The sequence below is a fragment of the Perissodus microlepis genome, chromosome 4 (assembly GCF_051167445.1).
Source record: "Perissodus microlepis isolate ML-2025 ecotype Zambia chromosome 4, ASM5116744v1, whole genome shotgun sequence".
NCBI classification, from domain to species: domain Eukaryota; kingdom Metazoa; phylum Chordata; class Actinopteri; order Cichliformes; family Cichlidae; genus Perissodus; species Perissodus microlepis.
Window position 1 is genome coordinate 25,741,229 of NC_140464.1, and position 24,518 is coordinate 25,765,746.

At 43.1% G+C, this 24,518-nt stretch overlaps 1 protein-coding gene across 1 annotated transcript; it reads right to left on the reverse strand.

Moving 5' to 3' along the window:
- Window positions 1-5,760: 5,760 nt before the first annotated feature.
- On the reverse strand, window positions 5,761-7,627 carry junbb (JunB proto-oncogene, AP-1 transcription factor subunit b). The gene has a single exon (XM_084926742.1). The coding sequence runs from the start codon at window positions 7,273-7,275 to the stop codon at window positions 6,286-6,288; it is 990 nt and encodes a 329-aa protein (XP_084782868.1). The 5' UTR covers window positions 7,276-7,627; the 3' UTR covers window positions 5,761-6,285.
- Between the last annotated feature and the right edge of the window lie 16,891 nt (window positions 7,628-24,518).

The following is a 24,518-nucleotide window of genomic DNA, read 5'->3' on the forward strand; positions in this document are numbered from 1 at the left end:
TATGTCATATTTTGTAGTTCATCTGAGCTTCTATTTACCTTATTTTGAGATCTGCTAAAGACAAAATTATTTTTATTATGTCCTGATGTGTAAAACCTCACAACTGGAAGATGTTGTACTTTCTTTTTTACCATGACTATACACATAAATCAGAACCAGGTGATTATGGTGACACTGTGGCGTATCTCTCTATAAGACTGTCTAATTTAAAATGACTAATTTGTGGACTTCACACATAAATCATCTTTTGTCTAACAGTGGGTTCCCTCTGCAGGTGAAAATGGAGAGAACACAATCTGTGCGTCATGTCGATAATGCCACACAGCACTTGACATTTGTCTGTTGAAACTCCAGACAACGAGGCACAATGTGAGCGACTGTGTGTGTGTGTGGCTGTTCACTTCTTCACTGCAGCTATTTCTGCGGTGAACTGGTGCCTCTTGATGATGTTAGCTAATAACATGTCCTCTGTGAAAGTCATCATCATCACAGTAAATGACAGAGCAGAACAGAGAGGCTCACAAATGACTCCGCGTGGAATTGAGCTGATGACTGCAAGTGTGCCAGCACTTCAGTGATAAGATAAACTTTGACATAATTGCGGCGGCGTTTATCTTTTCAGCTCGGGTCATTCCTGACCATTGACAAGGCTCGTGTCTGAAACAAACTGTAACATAAATGAGATTATCTTTTTTGTTTTGTTTCGCAAAATCAAAATCTGACCTTCAAAGGCCAGAACACGAGTTATCTGTTCCCCTGCCTATCACTTAAGTTCATCTTCTCTCAGAAATACATGCACGGTGCAGCTGAATGGCAGTTCTGTGCATCCCTGTTCCATTCACACCCTCTATCAGTGGATTACCTTGACATCAAAGGGAAACTTTCTGTGGTGAGCTGCGTTTGATATAACGCTGCATACAATACAAAATGGAAAATATGCTGAACAGTAAAAGCAAAGACTTTTCTTATTCGTGATTGTGAACAGTTTTTACATTGTTACATTGTTTCTGACTGAAAATAAATAGCTGCTGTAATCCTGACACTTTGCACACAGGCGGGTTTGCTGGTGTTATATTACAAGCAAGTGTCCCAGGTCTGGGAGGGTCAGTGAATAACTCTGTAATCAGAACTTAAAAGTTGCATGATGCCTACATTATAAATTGATATTCTGTATAAATATATATTTAATAGAAGAAGAGGCATTTTAAAATATATCATCTTTATAGGAAATAACACCATTTTGGACACATTAAGCAAAATGTGCTCATTCAAAAACCTGATTAGAATAAAATCAGGTGCTTAATAAATATCCTGACAGACCGGTGTTCAGACCTGAGATGGTAATGAACAGACATCCTTCTACAGAACCCAGTGGGCTGACCATATGAGCAAAAACACCTTCAGCAGCAGTCCATGAATTGGGTGGGACCTTTACTGCACATCCAGGGGTGTGTCAAGAAAGAAGGCTTGGAGCACCAAAATATCTATTTAAATTTGTAATTATAGTGATCTACAGCTGCTTTGTGACTGCACCACCTGGTGGTGCAATGATTAGCGCTGTCGCCTCACAGCAAAATGCTCCTGGGTTCAAATTCCCCAACTGTGTGTGGAGTTTGCACGCTCTCTCCCTGCCTGTGTGGGTTCTCTCTGTGAACTCTTCAGCTATACTGGCAATACTAAATTGGCTGTAGCTGTGATTGTCTGTCTTTCTGCGGTAGCCCTCTTGCACACAATCAATTTTCACACTATTTGTGTAAGAGCACTGGCATGCACAAAGCTGTTTTATACACCAGTTTTCTAAACTGCATTCATTCCTGATCAAACAGTCCGGCACCAGGTACAAACGTGTGTTATTTGTAAAACATTCCACTTTGATTTCTGCAAAATGCACATACAAAACATTTTTTCTATTTAGTAAATTTTCTTTGGCTAGCATAAATGAGAAGATGCTGAATTCTATATAGGGATGTTTTTTATTTGATAATCGAAATAAGGACGTGTTAGTGACAAAATACACATATATAGTCACAGACAAAACCACACTTTTTAAAAGGTCGGTGCAATGAAAAATGGTTTGCTCCTTTTCTAATTTTTCTCAGTTTTTTGCATTTTTTGTGAAACCTGAAGGTTTCAGATCATCAAACAAATTTCAGTATCAGTGTTAGACTATTCTGTACCTTGCTAAATCATAAATTACCTGTGATTTACCCACTCTTTTGGAAAGGAAGGCATGCCTTCAGTTTTACTAGCCATAACCAGGCCTGATTACTACCAGATACAACCAGTCTGGGCTAAAAGATCTCCGAAAGCAATGCATCATGCCACGATCCAATGAAACTCAAGAGCAGTCGAGAAACAAAGTCACTGACATCTTTCAGTCTGGGAAGCTTTACAAAGCCATTTCTAAGGCTTTGGGACTCCAGTGAACCACGGTGAGAACCATTACCCACAATTAGAGAAAACTTTGAACAGTGGTGAACCAAAATTACTCCAACAAGCCACAAAAGAACCCAGAACAGCATTAAAAAAAACAAAAAACAACAACAACAAAAAACTGCAGGCCTCACTCCTCAGTTAAGGTCAAAAGTTCATGATTCAACAATAAGAAAGAGACTGGCAAAAATGGCATCCATGTGAGAGTTCAAGGAGAAAACCAATGGAGACCCAAAACAACACAAAGGCTCATCTCACAGTTGCTGAAAAACATCCTGAAGATCTCCATGACTTTTGGGAGAAAATATTCTGTGGACTGACGAGACAAAAGCTGACCATCATTTAAAAACAGCAATTTGTATTTACTCAGATTGTATTTGTAATATTAAAATTACTTTGATGATCTGACGCATGTAAATGTGACAAAAGTCTAATTTTTTTTTAAAAAGTTCGAGAACTCATTAACAAATGAGATGGATAATACTCTTTTCATTGATATAAAATGTGTAGATTACTGCATTCTGTACCTCAGATTGTGTTTTTCTTTTTGCTACATTGTGGGCACCTTGCTCTTTACACAGTTACATTTTAGGGAATCAGCATCATTTTCAATACAATAAACCTCTTTTCATTTGATTCTGAAACCATGCTTTATGCTTTATGAAGGTTTAAGGTAAGGGTAAAATAATGGCCACACCTCTGTTAAGTAGGAATTTCATTGGCCAGGGAAAGACACGAAGGACGGTGTTGCTTTCAAATGCTCTTCCGTTGTAATTCCAGTAGATGGAGATGTGCGTCTACAAAACCCTCAGAAGCGTCACGACAGTGACTCAGTGCATGTGTGAATCTCGAGCTGCTTTCCAGGCCACCTTTCTGCTGTAGCGTTAACGCGCCATCATACAGTATATCAGAACGTGAGCACAATCCAGCCAAAGCTGTTTAAACGTTCCCCGTATATGTGTGCTACAACCTTCACAGCTCTGTCTTATGTAACACAGAGGGCCTCCTCTGTGAGGCCCTGATACCGTCCTGTTAATGGTAGCACACATGACACAGATAATTAATTAATCACGGTTTTTCTTGTTGTTGTTATTTTAAGAGATGAATGTATAGACTATATCATAGACTATGTCAGTTCTGTGTCATTTCCAGGTGTACGCACACACGTTACAAAGCTAAAATAAACAAAAAATAAACGCTATGTGGACAATCCAAGTGCTTTTTTATGACAGCCACAAACTTTTCCTAATTCCGTTCTCATTACCCATCCAAAACAAGCCACGCAACTTCTGAGGGATCCTCAGATGGCCACCGAAAGGTGGGAGGAATATTCATGGTTCTCGAGAAGATAACAGAAGATCGGAGAGAGGGAGAGAATGAGTGAGAGCGAGAGAGAGAAAGCCAGGCCTGCGAGTGTCTGTGGGAGGGGAAGGGGGCTCGTGGAGAGGAAAATCAAACCCACCCAGGGCTCTTCATACGTCACCGTTCACATCACAGATGTTCCCACAGACACTCAGTGTGGGTTGTGGGCCGAGGCGTGTGGAGAGCCAGTATGGCTTGAAATTGGATTTATTTATTTTTTTTGTCTTTCTTCTTTTTTTGGACTGTGTGTGCCTGCATTGTAATATGTAGGCCTACCTACTGCGTAAATGCAGACTTAAGCGCTGGAGTGATATTTAAAAGTACTCATTCTGAGAGTTGGAGCTGTATATAAGTCATGAAAAAAGCGGTGTGATGTTACATGGTCTGTTTCACTGCTCACAATTTATATATAACTGTACATATGTAACTGTACACAAAACTGCTGAAATATAGGAAACATGTACTGATCTCAGTGTACATCCCCTTGAATATAGGTTTCTTGATAATAATAATTACAACAACAAAAAGTCACAGAAAAAGGAGAACTTGTGTGGGCGAGCCCGGTTCTGTTTCCACGTCCAAACGGCAAAAAACAAGTGGAGTTGTTATTGATGGAAATTAAGTATTCGAATACGTGTCAAGTTAAAAGAGAATACGGGCTACCTCTCCAAAACAGCTTGAGGTGATAGTGCGCGCACAAAACCGCAACCTTACCTCCTAGGCTCTTTTGAAGTGGCTTTCGTGAGTACTGAGAGAGAGAAATCGCGTATTTACGCCCAACTGTGTTGATTATTTGTACGTCACCGAGTGTGTTCACAGGGCAGAAATCCCCCTTCGGTTTTCCTGAGACCACTTCGTACACAGCTGCTCTCTCGGCCAGTAGTCACATGGTCAGGAAAGTTTTTCAAGACCTGGTTTCCGTGGAAGCTGAAGATAGTTCGCTACGCACCATTCAACCCACCACCTTATAGCACACACACACACACACACACACACACACACACACACATATATATGTGTGTGTTTAATGATTCATTCACACCCTCTTAACACGGGACTTTTCCCCCCTCTCGCTCTCTCTCCATCTTCTGAGATCCTGCTGCCGCGCATATTTGGCCGCTGATGCGTCCCACCAGAATGTTGTCCTTGGCAGCGCGCACAGCTCCATCCATCCACACAGATGCTCCTGCGCGCTCCGGACGCCCACTCTCGCCTACTGCTCTGCCAACCGGCGTGGCATCTTGAGACGCCCCCGGCATTCCTGAAGGTACTAAGTCACTGTCACTTTCCGTCGTGTGCGATCTTTCAATTACACTGACACCTAAAAAATGCTGCAACAACTTTGAGGCTGGAGCGCCACCGATAGTTGGCTAGCGTACGAGTTTAAGAATCTTCATTTATTATATTAAAAAAATAACAATATTAAAAAGCACCACGATCACAGCCGTTTTATTACTGCTTCCTGTTATCACGCCAAGCTCTTGTTTAGCTTGTCTAGCTGATAAGAGATAAGAGGATCGCACTTTGCTCTCTTCCCGTTTAAACACTTTATTTTACAATTGCACAATAACCAAAAGGAAATTCCGCCACCCTCATGAAGTTCGCAAATCTTATCGATACGGTATATAGAGGGAGTGAGAAGGAACCTGTTTGCGTTACCTGGGCGGGGGTTCCCAGAAATCCTCCCCTGTGACGAAGTAGTCACCAGTATGCCCATATATGGACAGCCCCTGCGTAATTAGGAAAGGCCTACATACGCAAGCTACGCTCTGTGCGTAAAAACACCGCAACCAGAATGTGCTTGTGTAAGAGTTCCTCACTGGGAGCTATAGTAACTGTTATGGTTACAGTATGGTAGGAAAGAAAACCTCGTTTGCTCTTCCCACTCTTTCCCGCTGCTGCTGCTGTTGTTGTTATTCTAAATTGTGTGTAGATGTGTGAAAACAAAAACGCTCAACTCCACCATTTCATTTTTCATTTTTGAGACACTTTACTTAAATATACAACACAAATTATTTTTTTTTTAAAAAGAGACACTGTAAACATTGGACATCATCAGTTTGTCTGGATCAACCGGACACATGAAATAATTTACACAATGAATAAATGCAGCCAACAAACAAAAAACTAAACAAAATGAAAAAGGAAGATGGTACAAAGTAAAACAAATAATCGTTCCCATTTTCTACCATTAGTAAACCCGACTTATGGGCATGTGCGCCCACTGTGTTGCTCAGTGTCTGCTCAGTTTGGATGCTGCCCTGGATTCTAGGGTTGAATGGTCCTGTGAGGGGTGTCCAGCATCCGGAAGTACCATTACAATCAGTCTTTTCACCCTAAAACAGCCTTCAGTATCGTCCACACCTAGCCCTCGGCCCTGTGATGCTGACTACACACGAGCCGGTAATTCCAGTGCTGCGCATGCAGAACATGACTCCAGTGTTATCACTTTTCAGTCATTTTTTTCCTTCTTAGTAGTCTCTGGTGTTTTTAGAACGCCTCCAGCTTGCTCGTGAGCATCAGCTGGCAGCCGCTGCTCACGTGTGTCAGGACCTTCTGTTTGAGCTGAGCCACCTGATCCCGGAGCACCGACGCCGTGTTGGAGAGCCCCGCGTTGTCGTTCTTCAAAACTTTCACCTTCTCCTCCAGCCGGGCGATGCGCTCGAGCTTGCGCCTCCGGCATTTGGTAGCGGCTAGTCGGTTCCTCAGCCTCTTGCGCTCCGCCTTGATCCTCTCCTGGGTCTCCAGGTCAATCGGGGACATCGGAGGCGAGCCGTCGCTGCTGAGGAGGTCGGGCACGGTCTGAGGCTCCTCTTTCAGAGAGACCAGCCGCTGCGGATGGAGTCCGGAGACGGGGAGGGTATGCTGGAAAGCATGCGCGCCGTGCGTCGAGCTCTGCTGGTGGTGGCTCTGCTGGTGCGGCGGCAGGTAGCTGATGGTGGCTGTGGGGTAGCTGGATGATGAAGATAGGTTTGTGTTCGGGCAGTAGGCGTTCAGTGTTGTGTAGATGGGGGGCTCGGGCTGCAAGGCGGAGCCGAAGACGCTAGAGGCCGCCGGCGAACACGTCGTAACTCCACCGGCTCCGATGGACACGTTAGGGGGGGGCATCTGGTTCATCTTGTGGAGCTCGTCCAGTGCTTTCACAAAACCCTCAGCGAAGCCCTCCTGCTCATCGGTGATGCCCCGGTTGTAGAAGTACTGGCCCGGGGTGGGAGTGGTGATCACACCGTTACTGTTTTGGATGATGAGCTTCTCGAGCTCTGGGGATGCGAGCTTCAGGGACCCCACGTCTTGCTGGCCCCCGTGGTACAGGTCTGTCTCGGCTCTCAGCTGGGATTTCAGGTTGCGATAGGGCTCTGTCAAGTTCAAATTCATATTCTGCTTTAGCAGTTTGCAGTCGTGCATTGGCGCGTCTGAGTGGCCGTAAGCCGACAGAAAAGAGTCGTCATGATAAAAAGGCTGTTCCATCTTTGTAGACATAAAGTCGTAGGAAAAAAGTGAGCTTACCGGCCGCTTACAGAAACACAGTCTCTGGGTAATCAACAAAAGTCAGTGTCAGCAGAGAGCATGCATCAAATCGGGTACTTGTAGTCTCTCTTAAACAGTGTTTCCAAATTTTAAAAAAAATGAAAATCACTCGAGGATGGAGAGCAAAGGAAACAAACTAGTGAAAGTCCAGCAAGAGTTCCGTATCAGCGGATTTCAAAAGTCTTTCCCGGAGCCTGTTTGCTGTGGTTTTTTCCTTCAAATCCTGTGAAACAAAACTTCTTTCTCGCAATTCCTATTTGCCGCTGTGTTTGTCTTGGTGCTTGTTGAGGTGTGTTCAGGCGGGTTCATGTGCGCCGTTTTATATACGGTGCTTCGTTGTCATTGGACAGAGTCTGTGTCTCCGCGCCCATCTAGTGCGTCGTCAAGTGACGCTAATGCCGGGAAGAGGCGACTGTAAACAAGCCTGTAGGCAAGAGAGCGCTCCGAGGAGGGCTCGCAGCGGAGACCGATGTCAGAAATAGAAAAGTCCGATGCATTTATGCACGACTTTGCGCGTTTATGGGCTGAATCAGTGGTTGTTGGGTAAGCGAGGAGGTGAGATTATTCCGTTAGAGCAAGTCGCTGCTTTTCTAATTCATTTGTAGGTTCTTTAATGTGTCTTAAAACTGCGTTAAATGCGCCAGTTTGGGTTCATTTTATGTCATTATAGCTTCATGGGATGCCCATTAGTTCACGCGCAATCTGTTGTTGGATCCATTGGGTATGAAATATACAACAAACATCAGCTGTTTACTGCAATCGGTCCCATGGAGGAAGTCGAGACTCCTTATATGGGCACACTGACGTATAAGTTCCTCTTCTGGACAACCGGGAAGCCAGGCCCACTCCAGGCCTCATTCCAGCAGCATTCCTGCTCCTGTCTAAATCCATGTGGCTAGGCAAGTTAGGGACTTTCTGCCTCAGACGATAAGTTCAGTTCTTCTAGAAAAATAACATTAATTATTTAATATGAAGCATCTTTAAAAAATTAAAATACACATCCTAACTTGTGTTAATATTCATATATTTTTGGGGGGTGCTCACAGGTATTGACATGATATATTCAAATGATTTGACTGCTCCACTTCTAAGTGACGACTGAAAGCACACAGCAGTGACACACATCAGCAGAGCAGAAAACTGTGATCAGCCACAGAGCAAACACTTCCTCCTGTAGTAATCTGATAGGATGCTGATGTTGGCCATGTCGCCTGAAGTAAACAGCTTTGATCATGAAATAGAGGAAACTGAGGAAATTCTGTCCAACACAGCCAAAGAGGGGGGATTCACAAATAGTGTTTTACCCTTTTGATGTCAGAAGGCCATTTAAAAAAACACCCTTTTTTTCTATTTTTTGTTTAGATTTACAAGTAGAGTTGCTGTGATTTGCTCGGTAGGATCTGGCGTTGAGAGAAAAGAAATATGATTCCTCAATAGAGCACCTGTCTCAGTAGCAGAGAAGGAAACCTTTGTCTCCTGTTTGTACTTCTTCCAACGCCCACACAATCAAGCACCACTGCCTTCACTACTGTATCCCACATCCCTCTACACACAAATCAAGTCAGGTAGGATGCTTTGCAAAATCCTCTGGCTGCTCCTGAGGGATGAATCTCTGATCTTGTGTACTGAAGACAAGGCCGTGGCAGAATGTATATTACAATAACAGAAGCATATAACAAAAACTGGCTCACGAATCTTCATCAACATGTGCAGATGATCAGTGTGACAAACCGCCTATAACCCTATCAAATATTCACACCACCCACCATGCTCCAGATGTGTTCCCATTAAAAGGATTATAAAATAGATATTACTTAACAATTAATAAAGGCAGGTATTGTTACAGTGATTTTTATGCCTTTGCAGGGACAGCAACCATGACTGGAGGCGTTATGCTTGCTAAATCTGTAGACCTGTTCCACCCATTCTCGCGAACTTGTCTCCTGAAGTGCTTCGAGGAAGTATTTTCTTGGCACAAACATCCGTTTGGACTCAAGGTTCACCTGATTTGAATTTGGCGATCTCGCAAAAACACATTCTTGGCCAAAACTCAAGAATTCTAAGGTGAAATATTAAATGGTACACAAATGTCTGATGGGATGCTATTCTGACATTTAATTTCTAAAAGGTCAGAGGTCAGCCTCAGTGTGAGATCATAACCTCTAATCTTTCAGTTTCGTGATTCAGGAACAGAAAGGGAGACTGCAACTGCATTTCAGATTTGGTCAGATATTCAGACGTGGATGTGAAGTTTGGTGCCAAAAGTGTCAAATTCCTTTGAATATGTTACTGTTTATATGTGCTTGGACAGACCTGAATTTAAACTGAAACTTGACTTGTTGAAAGAGACATACAACCACAACACACTTATGTATATATATAAAAATTTTTTTTTGCATTTTTACATCTACCAGGCAGCAACCTCCAGGGCTCAGAAAGAATGACAGTGCAGAAATGCAGTTCCTTTAATGGCCACTTGAGGCGCTTTCTAAAAGTGACCCAATCTCCATAAACCTCCATGTTAAAATACCCAGCTTACAACATTAAAAACCATCCTGGTATAACAAAGGGCACTGGTCTTTATGGAGACTTTCCACATAAATAACATCTGTACTGTTAAGTTTTTTCATAACGCATCCGTTTGCATTATGAAAGTTATGACAGCTCATATTAATGAGTGTACTAGCATTGGCAGCTTTAGCTAACAGCTTTCTTGTGTTCGCTGTTCATGTCATTTTAAAGAAGTTTTAATGGAATTGTCTGATAAATAATATTGCCTTCTGTAAGGTAAGTTTTTGGTAAGAAAAATAATAGCATTTTAATTGTTCATATCTGCAGTTTGGTAACCAAGTGAGCTAGCTTTAGCAGCTCATGTTGAATTTGAGAAATGTTTATCTTGGGACGCGCCCACTGTGCGTCACAAGGGTTTTTTTCAACCATTTTTTTCACTTGAAGTGACCGAATGTCATTGACTTTCTGTGGTCTCAGGTTTCCAGTTAGCTGCTAGTCACTTCCTGTGTGGACACACTCAGCTTTAAGCTGAGACTTTAACAGGCAGTCTAAAATCAGTGATCTGTGACTACTTCTTAAATCTGGAAAAGGTGGATGTTTCACCCATTTATCCATCGTAGTAAGATAGCTGTTTCTATTTATTGTTATTTAATAAATGTATAGATTTGTATCTATATAGAACAGTTTATGCGTCACATTAACACAAACCTTTATTATTGCAATTATCAACCATTTGCTTACGCTTACTCTTATCACTTTTCCCTCCATTCATTTGCTTCTGCTTATCCGCTTAAGGGTCACAGGGAGGCTGGAGCCTACTCCAGCTGTTAAAGGGAGAGAGGTAGGTCACACCTGGAGAGGTCGCAAATCTGTCACAGGGCCAAAACAAAGACATAGACAACCATTCACACTCACTTTCACAGCTACGGCCTATTTTGAATCACCAGTTAACCTAACCCCATGCTTTTTTTTTTTGGACTGTGAGTGGAAGTACCTGGAGACAACCCAGAACATCCAAACTCCCAGGGCCCCAGCCAGATGGTGGATTCAAACCCAGGACCTTAGCTTGCTGTGAGGGGACAGCAAACTAACCCCCGCTCTCAGTTTTCCATCTGTTAGTTAAAACAGAGTTAATTAGCTGAACTTTCCCACGAGCATGCCTGGAAAAGTATAAGTTTACACCTTGGTGGTTGAGGCTGTGCTGTATAACAAAAACAAAACCCAGCACAAGAATTACACAAGAGTACAGTCATATTTGTATATTTCAAAACAAGCACAGCCACACCTTTGATTATTTAATCTGTGACTTTCTCATCCACAGAATACCTCTCAGTGTATTTCCGACCTGTGCCAGAGCAGGGGGAAGGGGCTGGATCAAGCTTTCAACAGGTTTCCCCTATGGGTATGAATAGTGACAGCCACCACCCTGTAATACTATGTACTTGCCTTTTAAAAACTCATCGTCCGTGTTGTTTAGGCCTAAAGCGGAGAGAGCTTTTAAACTTGTCACAGAAAGGAGAACGTTTACCATTGACAGCCGTTTGCTATATTCTTGACATGACTGGGAAAGTTAACTGAAATCACTACTTTTAGGTTCTCCATGCCTGATTGTAATTACCTCATCTCAGGTAATTTGCTGGTATTCAGAACAACTATTTTAACTCTATGCCTTTTTGTGAGTATCCATGGGAATATGGCTAAACAGAGGAAAACAACAATTCCTGGCAGTGTCTTGCCTGCACTTTGCCACCTCCCTTATAAATTCTGTCCTCTGTGCAGCTGCCTGTTTCTGATGCTCTGCTCTTGCTTGGGTTTAGGTTTTATTCAGCACTGAGGTTTGAGGTTGACCACACTTCCAGTGACATTTTGGCACAGAACAACAGCACAGGGTCCAGAGCGGTGAGTGTTTACGGGAACACTCGTGAGGTGGCACCGTGCCATCCTGCCAAATGTTAGTCAAAAGCACTAATGTTTGCTAAGCAGTGGGAGAGACAAACGTGTGAACGTTGCGACAGATGTCTAATATGTGATTTTGTTTCTGCTCAGAACAATCTCTATTAATCACCGCCCTCAATTCTAAACAGAAGAGCTGTGAAATTTGGGTCGATTTAGCTCTAAACGATGACGTGGTGATTAGTTGAAGGGATCAGGCTGCATCTTTTGCAAAAACAATAAAAATCTTTTTTAAAAAACGTGTCCGACATCTTAGTCACATCTTGATTAGTCACATCTCTGTTTAGTCTGTTTAGATTGTGAGTTCTTCTGTGTACTCTAGTATAGAAATTCCTTCAAGTTCTGCTTTTTTTTGTACAGGAGTTCTACTAATACCCCCAAACCAGCTCTACGATTTAGTGTTCATATTTTTTTTATGCATATTTTTGGGCAAACTTTCAAAGCGTTCCAGGGCAGGACGAGCTGCTTGGCAACAGACTCGGTTTAAACAGTCAGGATCACATGGATGACTGCCAAAACCAACTGAGTGTTACCTGCTCGGGCTCCTGGGTGAGTTTGGGAAAGGCAAAGCCTGAGGGTGGGAGGAAGCTGTTTACGGTAAGAATAAGAAAAGTGTATGTGTCTTAAGTATGTGTGTGTGTGTGTGAACAAGCACGTATATCACTCGGGGTGGAGTATGAGTGTGTGGTGTTTTTTTAACCACAATGTGAACATCTGCAAGAAGGGAGGCTATAACAAAGACTAAGGTGTTCGCAGTGAAAATCTTCAGATTTGTGATTTTGACTGAAAGTCATTTTTGTGCATTTGAAATATTTGATTCAGTAGATGTGTATCTATGCAGATTTCTAGATATATTTTTGCATTATTAGTGCACAGACACATAGCGTCATCAAATCTTACCTTGGATAATCCCCATAATTTCTTCACCCTATAAACTCTGTCCTTCAACAGAGCAGGCTTTCACAATAAGCCTACTTATTGTGACGACTGAGCTCTCCTCACCTCCTCCTCTCAAACTGTCCCATTGTCCCTCGCCACCTCTGCACAACTCTTCTTTTGTCAGAGCCGGGCTGCCAGCCTACTTGTCGTCTGCTTCTCCGCAACGTGTCGTCCTTTTGGTTGGGCGAGATGGCTCCGTCTATGTGACTCACAGAAGACAGGGCAGCAGGGGAGGAGGGGGGTGGTGGCAATCAGAGGTCAAAGCCCCAAGCTCGCTCCACACTTTAGAGTCTTTCTCTGACCTTCAAAACTTTGCAAAAACACCCACTCAGCAGAAAAAGAGTCGGGGTTAGCGCTGAGAGAGCGGGAGGGCAAGGGGAAAGAGAAAGACGGGCTCAGTCAAATGAGGTTTGTTTGTGAGGTGCCCTCTTGACAAAGCAGCTGACTCCTTCCTCTGGACATAATGGGGCCTCTCATCCAAGGCGATGCTCTAATCTGTTGTGACTATGGTCACTTCACTGCCAGGTCTATTAATAGAGTGATCCATCATCATCATCATTTGCATCATCATCAACATCACATGATGGCCCAATGATGTTTTCCTCCTCTTCACTCTGTCAACCCCAAATGGCCTGTTTTGATCTATTATTGGTTCATCTTCAACCTTTTCATGAGCCACTAATTTGAAGGCATGAACTTTTTAACGGAGGACGCATAACTGCGTCCAACACTGCCTGGCAGCTTCAATAAAAGATCGAGGTTTTGCAACATCCCATTATTTTTAGAGAACTTACGTAAAATATACAGCATTTTTCTTTAGATTATTTAGTTTAATTTCACATAACAGACCAATATGAAGCCCTGTGATAGACAGACAACCCAGTGTACCTCCATGTTTCACCCTATGACAGCAGGAATAGGCTCCAGTCCAGATGGATGGATATTAAACCAACAGTGAGAAACTAAATACAAAGCTCGTTCAGTCGTTAAATAAATTACTGTTGTACTATTCCTGTACTATTCACCAAATATATTTCCAGCTTCGTTTGCGCTTCAGAAACTCTGTGCCTATTTCGTGGCACAATTTCACCATGTTTAAAATGCATTTCACAAAGACTAACTAAATTATTGATGGAATATTTTATTTCCCATGGCCGAACTCTTTAGTATTTTATTTCTACTTTATAAATAGGATTTATAACTCGCTTCTAACACAAGTTGCTCTGGAATCATCAATTACACCAGGTTTAACACCAGATATATGTAAGACTTGGTGATAGACACATAAAAAACTTAAACTACTGCCAAAAGCAGAATTTAAAAAAAAAAAAAAGAACTTGCTGATCTTACATGAGGAAATAGTTGGAGGGAAGAAGCCTCGCGCCTACACCCATGCCCGAGGCAGTGTACCAAGGGAGTGCATGACAAGTCCAAATGAGCCAGAGTGGAAAAATCTGTATATCTATCACTTGAAGAAAAGTTGTACATTATATGTCACTAATATTAAAAGACTGTCCGTCTTTCCTCACAACGAATGTATACCAGGAAATCCATACTGGCACCGAACTACTGCACGTTTTACTGTTTCCCAGGAAAAGCTAGTTTTTCTTCTTTTCTTTTCTTTTTTACCCAAAATACAAGACTGCAAGACTTTTTAACATCAGTGTGGGTCAGCCCAAACTGGGAACAGCCTCCTTGTTCTTATTTATGATAAAAGGAGGGAGGCAAAAAGCCTGTTGGCATACAGCCACACGGTCTTGTGCGCAGAGTCGTCCTTGGCCATGCAAATCGAAAGGACTCGGAGACCTCCTCGGCAAGGTCGCATGGCCGTCATGCTCGGTGAACCTGAAACCGCCTGTTGGAGCTGTGAGTCAGGTAGCCGACCAGAGCTATGGGGTGCAGAGTTGCTGGCAGGTAGTGGGCCACGTAATGCGGAGACAAGAAGTGATAGAAAAAGCTGTTGGTCAAAAGTGTGGGTCACCGATGTTAGCGCCAGAGGTCAACTCGCTCGCCTCGCCTTTCTCCCCTGGCTCCACTCGTCCCTCTTTTGCTCTGTTTACACTGCCCTGCCCTCCTTCTCTGTTCATTAGGCTACAGTGCAGGAACGCGCAACCCCGGTAATGAATGTTGAGTGCGCTCTTAATAATCTCGCCCTGTTCAGAGTCATAAGTTAAAAGCCAGGACATTTAATGTAACACAGGGGAATGCGGGGGTGAATGTGTTGTGGCATGAGAGAACAATTGGCTCCAGATCTTTCCTCACTGCTTCTTGTGTGTGTGCATCTGTTCATCTTGCGTGTGTGTGTGTGTGTGTGTGGGTTGGGGGGGTGGGGGTTGGGGGACATTTCATCCTCACAGTCTTGAAGTGGCAAATAAAATATACTGCATGAATTCCTCTTCTCTGCCGAAGTCTACACGCATTTGATCTCAGTGTGTTTGCCGTCTGCCAAACAACTTTGAGATTTTCTCTGAGTGGGTCCTCTCAGTTATGGTTTGGCTCAGTAAGCCAGCCGCAGCGGCTCGGCCGAGTGTGTGTTTTCCTTTGGTTCTTTATCTGCCACATGGTCAAAACATGGCTTTGGCGTTTAATAAAACAAAACTCGTCTTGTGCGTTGCCATGTCGGCCTCCCTGGAGCTCATAATCATCATTTGGAATTGGAAAGCCGCTACTCCATCATTTTCCGCTCTCACTTTGATAACGAATAAATTCTCCTTCAGAAATCTTTGTGTGTGTGTGTGTGTGTGTGTGTGTGTGTGTGTGTGTGTGTGTGTGTGTGTGTGTGTGTGTGTGTGTGAATAATCACATATGCTTCCCAAAACTCCCCTTTCCACTTTGTTGCCTGTCAGCAGTTGTTTCTTGTCTGTGCCGAGGCTCATCTTCACTGTCTGATCTACTTCCCGGTTTCCTTCCCAGTCCTAACAAAAACAACTCTGCAGTTCTAGACAGCGGGACGTCATAACGTGGCTAAAGCCAGACTGGGGAATCCCTCAGGGAAGGGTGGAGGGGTTATAAATGAAGGTCACAACCTTGATGGGAATGACATCACTGAGAACAGAGAGGTACAGCTTCCAGATATTGTGAGTAAGTTTGTAGTCACACAAACACTTTCATATGTCACACCTGAACAACAGCACAGCCACTCTTTAACATGCAACTATTAGTGCTGTTAGTTTGTTTCTGTGCAGGTGTTTGTTTGATAGAAATCCACCGAGATCTTCTCAGGATAGCAGCAGCTCAGAGAAAAGCTGCAGTGACAGCACTTTCTTGGGGCAAACACTCACACGCAGTTTTTACTGTCAACATAAAAGACCGCAGATTTTCTGACTTTGTCTGCGTCTGCAACTCCTGTTAAGCCTCAGGGAGCCTTTGCGTGATCCTGTAACTGAGCACCATTCCCGATGCCCAGGACCCGGCATGTCTTCAACAAGCCTGGACATGGATGCCCTGGAGTGAATCAGTGCCTGCAAAAATCATCCAACTCCCCCACAAACACCCACATATTTCATCCACTCATACGTGCACACACACACACAAACACACGCGGCACACCGCTCTCACTCACAGTCACACTCTTACTCACATATGTAAATGCACTTTTGCTGGTGCACCACCTTGTACACAGCTTGAACTGAGCACACATGCTCACAAAGCAACAATGTATTCATACAGCACATTTCAAAAACAACGTTACGAGGATCTGCTCAAAGCAGAAATTAAAATACACCTGATTTTTTTCTTTTTTTAAAACAAGATATATAAAGCATATCTGGACCAATCACAGCGCCCTGTGCCTTAGCTCAGCCTGCTATCAGGCATGTTTTTGTATCTCGCCCTCAGCTGACAATTATTGTTTGCCGCACTTGGACAAAGATCCCGTTGCTAAATAGAAGCGGAGGGTTGGTATTAAGAGCCGTCTGCAGGTTGTGATGAAGGCAGGCAGAGGCAGCCACAGGCAGTACAATTAGCACTTTGTGGTCTGTTAGTGGCACACTAATTTTCTCACATTTAATGTAGTTTACCTTAAGTAGTGCGTTTAGGAGGCCCTGAACCAAATATAGACTCTCACTGGGTTATTTGAAAGTCTACTTCAGTCACAAATTACTGTCTAATTGTTTGCGAGGCACACTTGTTTACTAGTTTTCAGACAGAGAGTGGTGTCTGGCTTCCTTTGACGCTGATAGATTTAAAGGATGTTCCAGTTGCACTTTTTTTTTTAAATGAACTGATTAACTTTTAGATTAGATCGATTAGATGAGAAGACTTGTAGATAGAGAAGATTGAGTCCTCAGCTATCATCAGCTAACATCACAGTGTGACATTTATCAAGCAAAGCATAAGTTCAGGTGAGCTGCAAAGTCAGTCTGGTTTCGTAGCCAGCCCACACCCTCTGGTTGGCTCAGGTAAATACCATCATGCACATCCACTGGGCTAATCTCCTATATGGCTCTAGTTAAGCTACTTTAGCCTGTGCATAGGTGTTGCTGCCCCTGCAAGCTGCTTTGCAACCCACCTCCAGCTCAGCTCCTTGCTTTGTCCTGTCTGACTTAATTGCAGTCATATCTGTTGTTACTGATGCCCGCTCTGGGGTCTTACTGCTGTTCTCCCTGCTGTATGCTTTCTACTTATGACTGCGCAGCAGTGGGAAGGTCCCAGAACAGAGGGATACCACCCATTATATTTTACTACATATGGAAATAACAGTTTTATCTATACTTTATTCAGGTTTAACGAGCAAGACTTGTTAATTACTGACATTTTCAGTTGTAGAGGTCTGGGTGTAATTTCTTTGCTTTGCACCACCACCACCAGCCCTACAGTTCCAGTTAAACAAACCAGACCAGCTGTTAGCTGTGGTTTCATATTTAGAGTATACACAAGCAGGCTTGATCTTCTCATCTGGCTTTTTAGCAAATGTGAAACTACTCCTTTAATGTGGGAGGTATATGTAATACATTTCTTTAACCTTTCAACTCACACAGACCTTTCAAGTCATTTAAAAAATGTCAGGGACTTTAAGAAAACCAGCTGCACACGACCACCAGAACAACAGACAGAAATCGAAGCCCTGAGATAGTTTTCCCTGAAGTCAAGAACAAACAACATCTTCCCCCTTCATATCTCACTCTGAAAGTTTGGACTTAGTCATCTTCACAGTGCCTGTCAAACAGTTTGCTGCTTTGTCATTCCTCATCGCCGTGTCAGCCTGGGCAAAGAGGTCTCCGTATTTCTAATCACATCTACCTCCGTGACTGAGAAATGTTTGTCGCTGTGAAATTTTGAAGAATTATCTTATTTCCAGCGCAGATCGGTCTTGTGTTTTTCACGAGAAAAGAAAAAAGGGAGAGCTTCGTGTTCGGGGGCCACGATGCTTCCTGCACATGTTTTGAAGTGCAGGTTTTTTAATGGAGCTTTTGCTCGATGTTTGGCTGTAAAGCGCAAGGACAGAAATAGCTAAACAATGCCTGGCGGCTACAGGCTCGCATCTATAATGACCCCCGCCTTGTGATAGAAGAGGCCCCTCTAAAAGGCATAGCAGGTGGAAGTGTAGGTGGTCTCCCCCTAGCACTCTCCTCATACTGCATATGCACACACACAGCTGCCCCGCAACCTGCACAACACACACACAAGCACGCTGGCGGTGTATGCGCTGCTACTGCTGCTGCTGTTTTCGCTTCACTTCTTGACACTCATAGTTAAACGCACAACATGACCCTAAACATGTACTAAGCAGCTAAAATAACTGAGAAAGTCGGTTCTTACTCTATGATTATCTTTACTCTCTATGGCTTCTTGGGTTTTTCACAGTAATAGTAGTAGAGGAGACTGATTCTGATCACCAACTCACAAACTTACTACACTAGCCAAGCTGCTCTCTACTTATTCATCATTTTACAAGCACGTAGGCTTGCATCTCACTCGGCGACAGATCCATGCATCTTGCAAGAATACGTGTAAGAATATATTATATTCTTGCATCTCGGCTCGTCACAGTAAAACAGAGCATCTGCGAGGAGCCGTCAACTTTCTCTTCTGCGGTGAGTAATAACGAAAGTTCTCTCATCCCATTGACGTTCTGAGACGAGGATGCGGTGTAAAGTGACTGTTTGAGAGTATCTTCATTCATCTATTTGAAAAGCTGCAACACCCCATAACAGTAAAGAGGGAAACGAGTTTCAGTGTCACATATATACTGGAAGCTTTGAGCGCAAACGTGGCCGAGCATCTTCACAGTCAGTTAGATTTGTCTTCGTCCCACTTCAAGCGTGTGGCTAACTGACTCTGCACTTAATCACCCAGGGCATTGCTCCAGCTGCATGTATATACTGGATACTTTACTGCATGTATACTGTACACTTTCATCTGTTTTTGTGCAGCTCTGACTTCTTGCCAAGATAACATGCGTTCATATTATGTAACTTGGAAATCTGATATCTGATCCTGACTATATGGGCACACGTTTGGTAAGGGATGAATTTGGGGCATTTAAATGTGGTGCTGTATAAGCAGATTGAGTTCTTTATGATGCTGACAAAAAAATGGATGCTGTGTGTGAATTATTGTATGCAAGGGGATATAAACACAGATGTTTCTCTCTCTGCTGAGAGTGTTGAGCGCGTGCGCGCACACACACATATGGCGGCTATCTTCCCCCATCCGCTTCTTTCACCCACACATTTGCATACCCTCACATTACTACATATAAAGATTCCCTTTGAAGAAGCAGTATCACAATGCAGCACAGGCTGACGGATTAGTATTTGAATACTAAATCTGATGAGCTGGAAGTTGACTATTAAAGAGTTAATGATACTGTAGGTCTGTGTGGTGTAAAGACGGTATTTTTGTCAAGGGGAAAAAATCCCTCAGTGCAGAGGAAGTGATGCTTACTGATAAATTCATGCTGCTGTCTCTAATATGAGCACGTAAAGAAAGTATATGAAGAAAGCTGGCATGTCAATCCTCACAGACTCCCACATTAATACATTATGTGAACTTAACATTGTTTTTAACAATATCAAAATCATTTTAAGAGGTTGTTACTTGTAACATTACTGTCCCACTGGAAGGTGAAACGTAGCCTTTTAATGTTAGCTGAGACTTAAAGTCAGCTTTTCCAGTGGTCAGTAGATTCAGTGACTGTAGCCAGTAGCTGACTGCTCGTCCTCACCTTTCATTAGTCAAATCTCATCTGTGTTTGTGGTGCCAAAGAAGTTTGGGCTGCACACTAGCATTAAATCTGACATGCACCATGCTAACTAAGTTAGCTAGGTTACTACCTTCATTCTGAATCCAAGAAATCATCATGGTAGCACCAAAATTGCTAACATTATTGCATCAAAACAAACCACTGATGTGTGCATCATTTATATACAGTCTATAGTGCTGTGCACAGATTTTACAAAGGTCAGACGGGACTTTGCATCATGTGGAATGTGTCCCTCTCCACCCCATTTCACCTTTAACTATCCTTGTTTACAACATGCACCTGCACTCCAACTCTCTCAGACCAAACAACCGGCTTACTATCTCTGCTCTGCCCCCTGGATAATACAAACCATCTTGCCAATAGCCTTGATCAGAGGAGCCATGTGCTTGCAACCGCATTTGCTCGCAGCAGGGGCAGCACTTCAGACTGATGCGTGCGTGAGTGCAGCCACTTAAACTGGGTCATTCAAAGCCATGTGTACTCAGCAGGTGCTTCTTCACCCGTCTCCACCGCGTGTATCATTCCTCCTTTCTTTCCTCTCCTTGTTCTTCATCTTCCTCCTCCTTGCCTCGATAACTAGCCTGAGCCACCCACATCTGTGCAACAATTATGAAGGATCAGAGAGTAAAACAATGTCCCGAGGCAAATCATCTGCAGCATCAAGCCTAATCACATTAGTAAAGACTCTTTCACGCAGGTTACTACACTCGGCTGGCTCAGTGTCTCATTCGGTAATGAATAGATGCTTTCTAGACAGACACTTTTCATCTCCGGGCCTGTTTTGTTGCGAGCAGGAAGTTGTATTGAACTTAAACTGTATTTATATTGATCAGAACGTATGCATCAGCTTTTTCATTCAGCTCAGCCCGCCAGTTTCTCTCATGTCCCGACTAACCCCAATGTCCTTTCTTCACAGACGTGACTTCCTGTGCTGCTGCGGTAGTAAGGTTTTCATACAGGATGTTGAGGGGGCAGAGAGGATGTGCGAACCCTCATCGCATCCTGTGGTTGAAAATGTTTGCGTGTTTTTGTGGCTGTGTTGTTTTTCATTCAGTGGAAGACGCAAACGATAAATGGCAAACGTAAAGTCGAACGTGTGAAGTGATTGTGCCTGTGATAAGCTTCCAGCGTTTCGCTGCTGACTTCAAAGACAGATGTTTCACTTAACAAAGCCACTGAATTTCAGTTAAGACAGGTCAGTCTTTCCGACTCCTACCTGTTAATAACAACCAAGGGTTTTGTACTTGTTAACGTCATCCGTCATCTTAACCAATTATACACTTCAGGGTCATGTCAGGGGCAGCTGGAGGCTATCTCAGCTGTCATGGGTCAAGAGGTGGAGCTCATGTTGGAGAGGTCAACTCAATTAAATCTTATTTATATAGCACCAACAACAGTTGCTAAAGTCCCTTATTGTAGGTAAAGTCCCTACAATAACAGATAAATAATCCCAACAATCAATCAACCACCTGTGAGCGAGCACTTGGCGACAGTGGAAAGGAAAAACTCATTTTAACAAGAAGAAACCTTCAACATAACCAGGCTAAGGGAGGAGCAGCCATCTGTCACATCCGGTTGGGGGTGATGAGTTACTATCTTTTCTTCAAAATAAGCACAGGGGTGCCAGAAACAGCTTTGAAACTGTAGTCACGTGATCATCATGTTTGTCGGGGCTGGGAGACTGGGACGGAAATATTGATATTAACAATGTAATGGAGTTCATTTTCAGGTCAACTACTTCTTGGCCCGTGATAGGCTCCAACCACTATCTGCAGAAGCTGTTAAAAAATGATCATCTGCGATCAGATAACTGCAACTCAAAGACATTCTCATTAGTTAGAGCTGCATTTTGCTAACAAATTCAATTAGCACGATTACCCCAGTGAACATTTAAAATTGTCATTACCTAGTATGTGCATCGATGCCCACATGTATGTCAATGTGACTTACACATGCATCAGAACAAACTATCTTTACTCCTATTTAATGCAATTCCTGTGGCTTTAAAAAAAATTTCTGGCATGCCACAATTCAGATGCTGAAAAAAAAGACCTTCATGGCTCACACCCGGTAATTTTTAAGAACTATTAAAAAGGGTTTGAAGTTGAATTTTGCACGAATAAATACCAGTGCAATAGTATCAGAAAAAGGCCTGTTGGTTCAGTTTCCTTAAAAACAAAAGAAAAAAAAGAAAAAGAATGAGATTGCTCAAATCAGTTTCACTTCATATTTTTGCAAATCTTGTCCCGCCTTTACCAGTGAGGCCTACTCCACAGTTTGAGAACCACTGCCCAAACCTGTGACACACCAAGTCGAGGCAACGGCCAGATGGGTTGCATTCCAAAGCTCTCACACATAGACTCTTGGCCTCATATTTAAACACACTTGGTACCTGTGAACGGGGTCAGCAGCAGATCATATACACTTGAAGGGCAACCGCCTATGGCATGGGGGAATTTGATTCAAGTTATTCTTCTCTTTGGTATATTTACAACCATAAAGACATACTCATAGAGAAATGTAAGCACAGTTATAAAAGTGTAAAAAAATATTTCTTAGATTACAGTGCAGCGACAATTTCTCTGATGCAGAAGTGGGTCAGTAAACTCACCACACACTAGGGCAGCTGATTGTGAGCACATGGTAACTTCAACACATTTCCATTTGTTTTGCAATTTTTGAGTAGGGTCACATTTTAAGACTAGCTTCACAAGCTACTGAATGAGTTGTTTTTTAGTCTTAAAGAGGCATGAGGGGTACTTCCCAAAGTCTGACGTGCACTGGCCCATCTGCTCAGTGTCCTCCTCGGCCATGCTGGTTACCATGACTGCTGCAGAAGCACAAAATTACTGTCGTTGAAAAATTATGGGTGTTCAATTTTTTCTTTAAGCAAACTGTATGAATCAGTTTAACTTATAGTTCATGTGTATCACTAGACTTCAGCAGAGGGGGCACAGTGACTTGACTAGGCCCAACGCTGCTTGAATGAATGAATTTTGTGTAGATCAGGCCTCGAGGGCCGGTGTCCTGCAGGTTTTAGATCTCACCCTGGGCCAACACACCTGAATCAAATGATTAGTTCATTACCAGGCGGCTGGAGAACTTCAAGACATGTAGAGGAGGTAATTTAGCCATTTGAATCAGCTGCCTCGAGTGCAGGACACTGGCACTCAAGGCCTGGAGTTGCCCACCCCTAGTTTAAGCTAGAGACGTTTATATTTTCAACGCTACATTTTTTATATTATCAGAGTGCTGAGTTCAGTAGTATTTAAAGGTGAGGCCTCAGAAAGCACTTTACATGTAATTATTCATACAAGCCCAAGAGTCAGTCAACTAACAACACATGGGGTTGTTCTTTTTGGGATAAACGTTTCTGTGTGATGTGGATCGCTAGTGAACTGTTAGGCCTTGTGCCATGCAGTGATGGGAATAATGGCGTTACAAGTAACGGCGTTACTAACGTCGTTACTTTTTTCAGTAACGAGTAATCTAACTAATTACTATTCCTATCGTTACAACAACGTTACAGTTACTAACAAGAAAATGTGGTCCATTACTATTTTTCAACAGACGGTTGAAGCTGTGTTCAGCTTACCGCATCTTATATCAGTTGCACGGAAGTAGCTGTAAGTAATCTGGACGCTACAGCTTTAAGCAGCTGCGCGCGCTCCCGCGGACGGTAATCACAATCACTGTCTAGCACAGGGGTGGGCAATTCCAGGCCTCGAGGGCCAGTGTCCTGCAGGTTTTAGATCTCACCTTGGGTCAACACACCTGAATCACATGATTAGTTTGTTACCAGACCTCTGGAGAACTGCAGGACATGTTGAGGAGCTAATTTAGTCATTTAAATCAGCTGTGTTGGTTCAAGGACACATCTAAAACCTGCAGGGACACCGGCCCTCGAGGCCTGGAGTTGCCCACCCCTGGTCTAGCACAACACCTGGAGCTAAGGGGCGGCAAAACAATCGCATGAGTGCTGCTGTTTGACTGAGGAAGAATAAAGTAGTCGTGGTAAGCCAATCACACGACCACTTAAAGACAAAGCAACAAGGTGACATATACCAATTTTTAAATTGTGTTGATAGGCCACGTAAAACCAGAGTCATGATAAACAATATATACGCGGCGTTTTTTCCTCAATAGTTTCGTCACGTTTACTGTCTAAGGACAGCGCAGCAAGCACTCTCTGCTTATGAGCCAAAAAAAACAAACAAAAAAACAGGGGAAGTTTTAGAGAGAGAGAGAGAGAGAGCGAGTTTTGAGATGTGAGAGATTTTTGACGTTTAGCGTGTTTGGAGTGTGTAGTTAATGTGTTGTCTTGTGTAGTTAGTGTGTAGTGTTGTGGATAGTTTTGTGTTGTGTGTCAGAACAATGAGGCGACTGCTGTCTCCAGGTAGAAACAGGAGTGATACACCTGCTGCTGTCAGACCTGCAGGTATCAGGCTGTGATGTTCTCCTTTATAGTGGACAGAAATTATTGTTTTGGAGTGGCACAAATAATTTGTTTGGCATCTTATTGAATGCAGAACAGCTGATTGTTCTGTAAATAGTTTGAAATGGTTATTTAGAAAATGAAGGTAAA

Excerpts from the sequence above, each read along its gene's own strand:
- junbb (XM_084926742.1), bottom strand. The coding sequence starts at position 7,275 with ATGTCTACAAAGATGGAACAGCCTTTTTATCATGACGACTCTTTTCTG.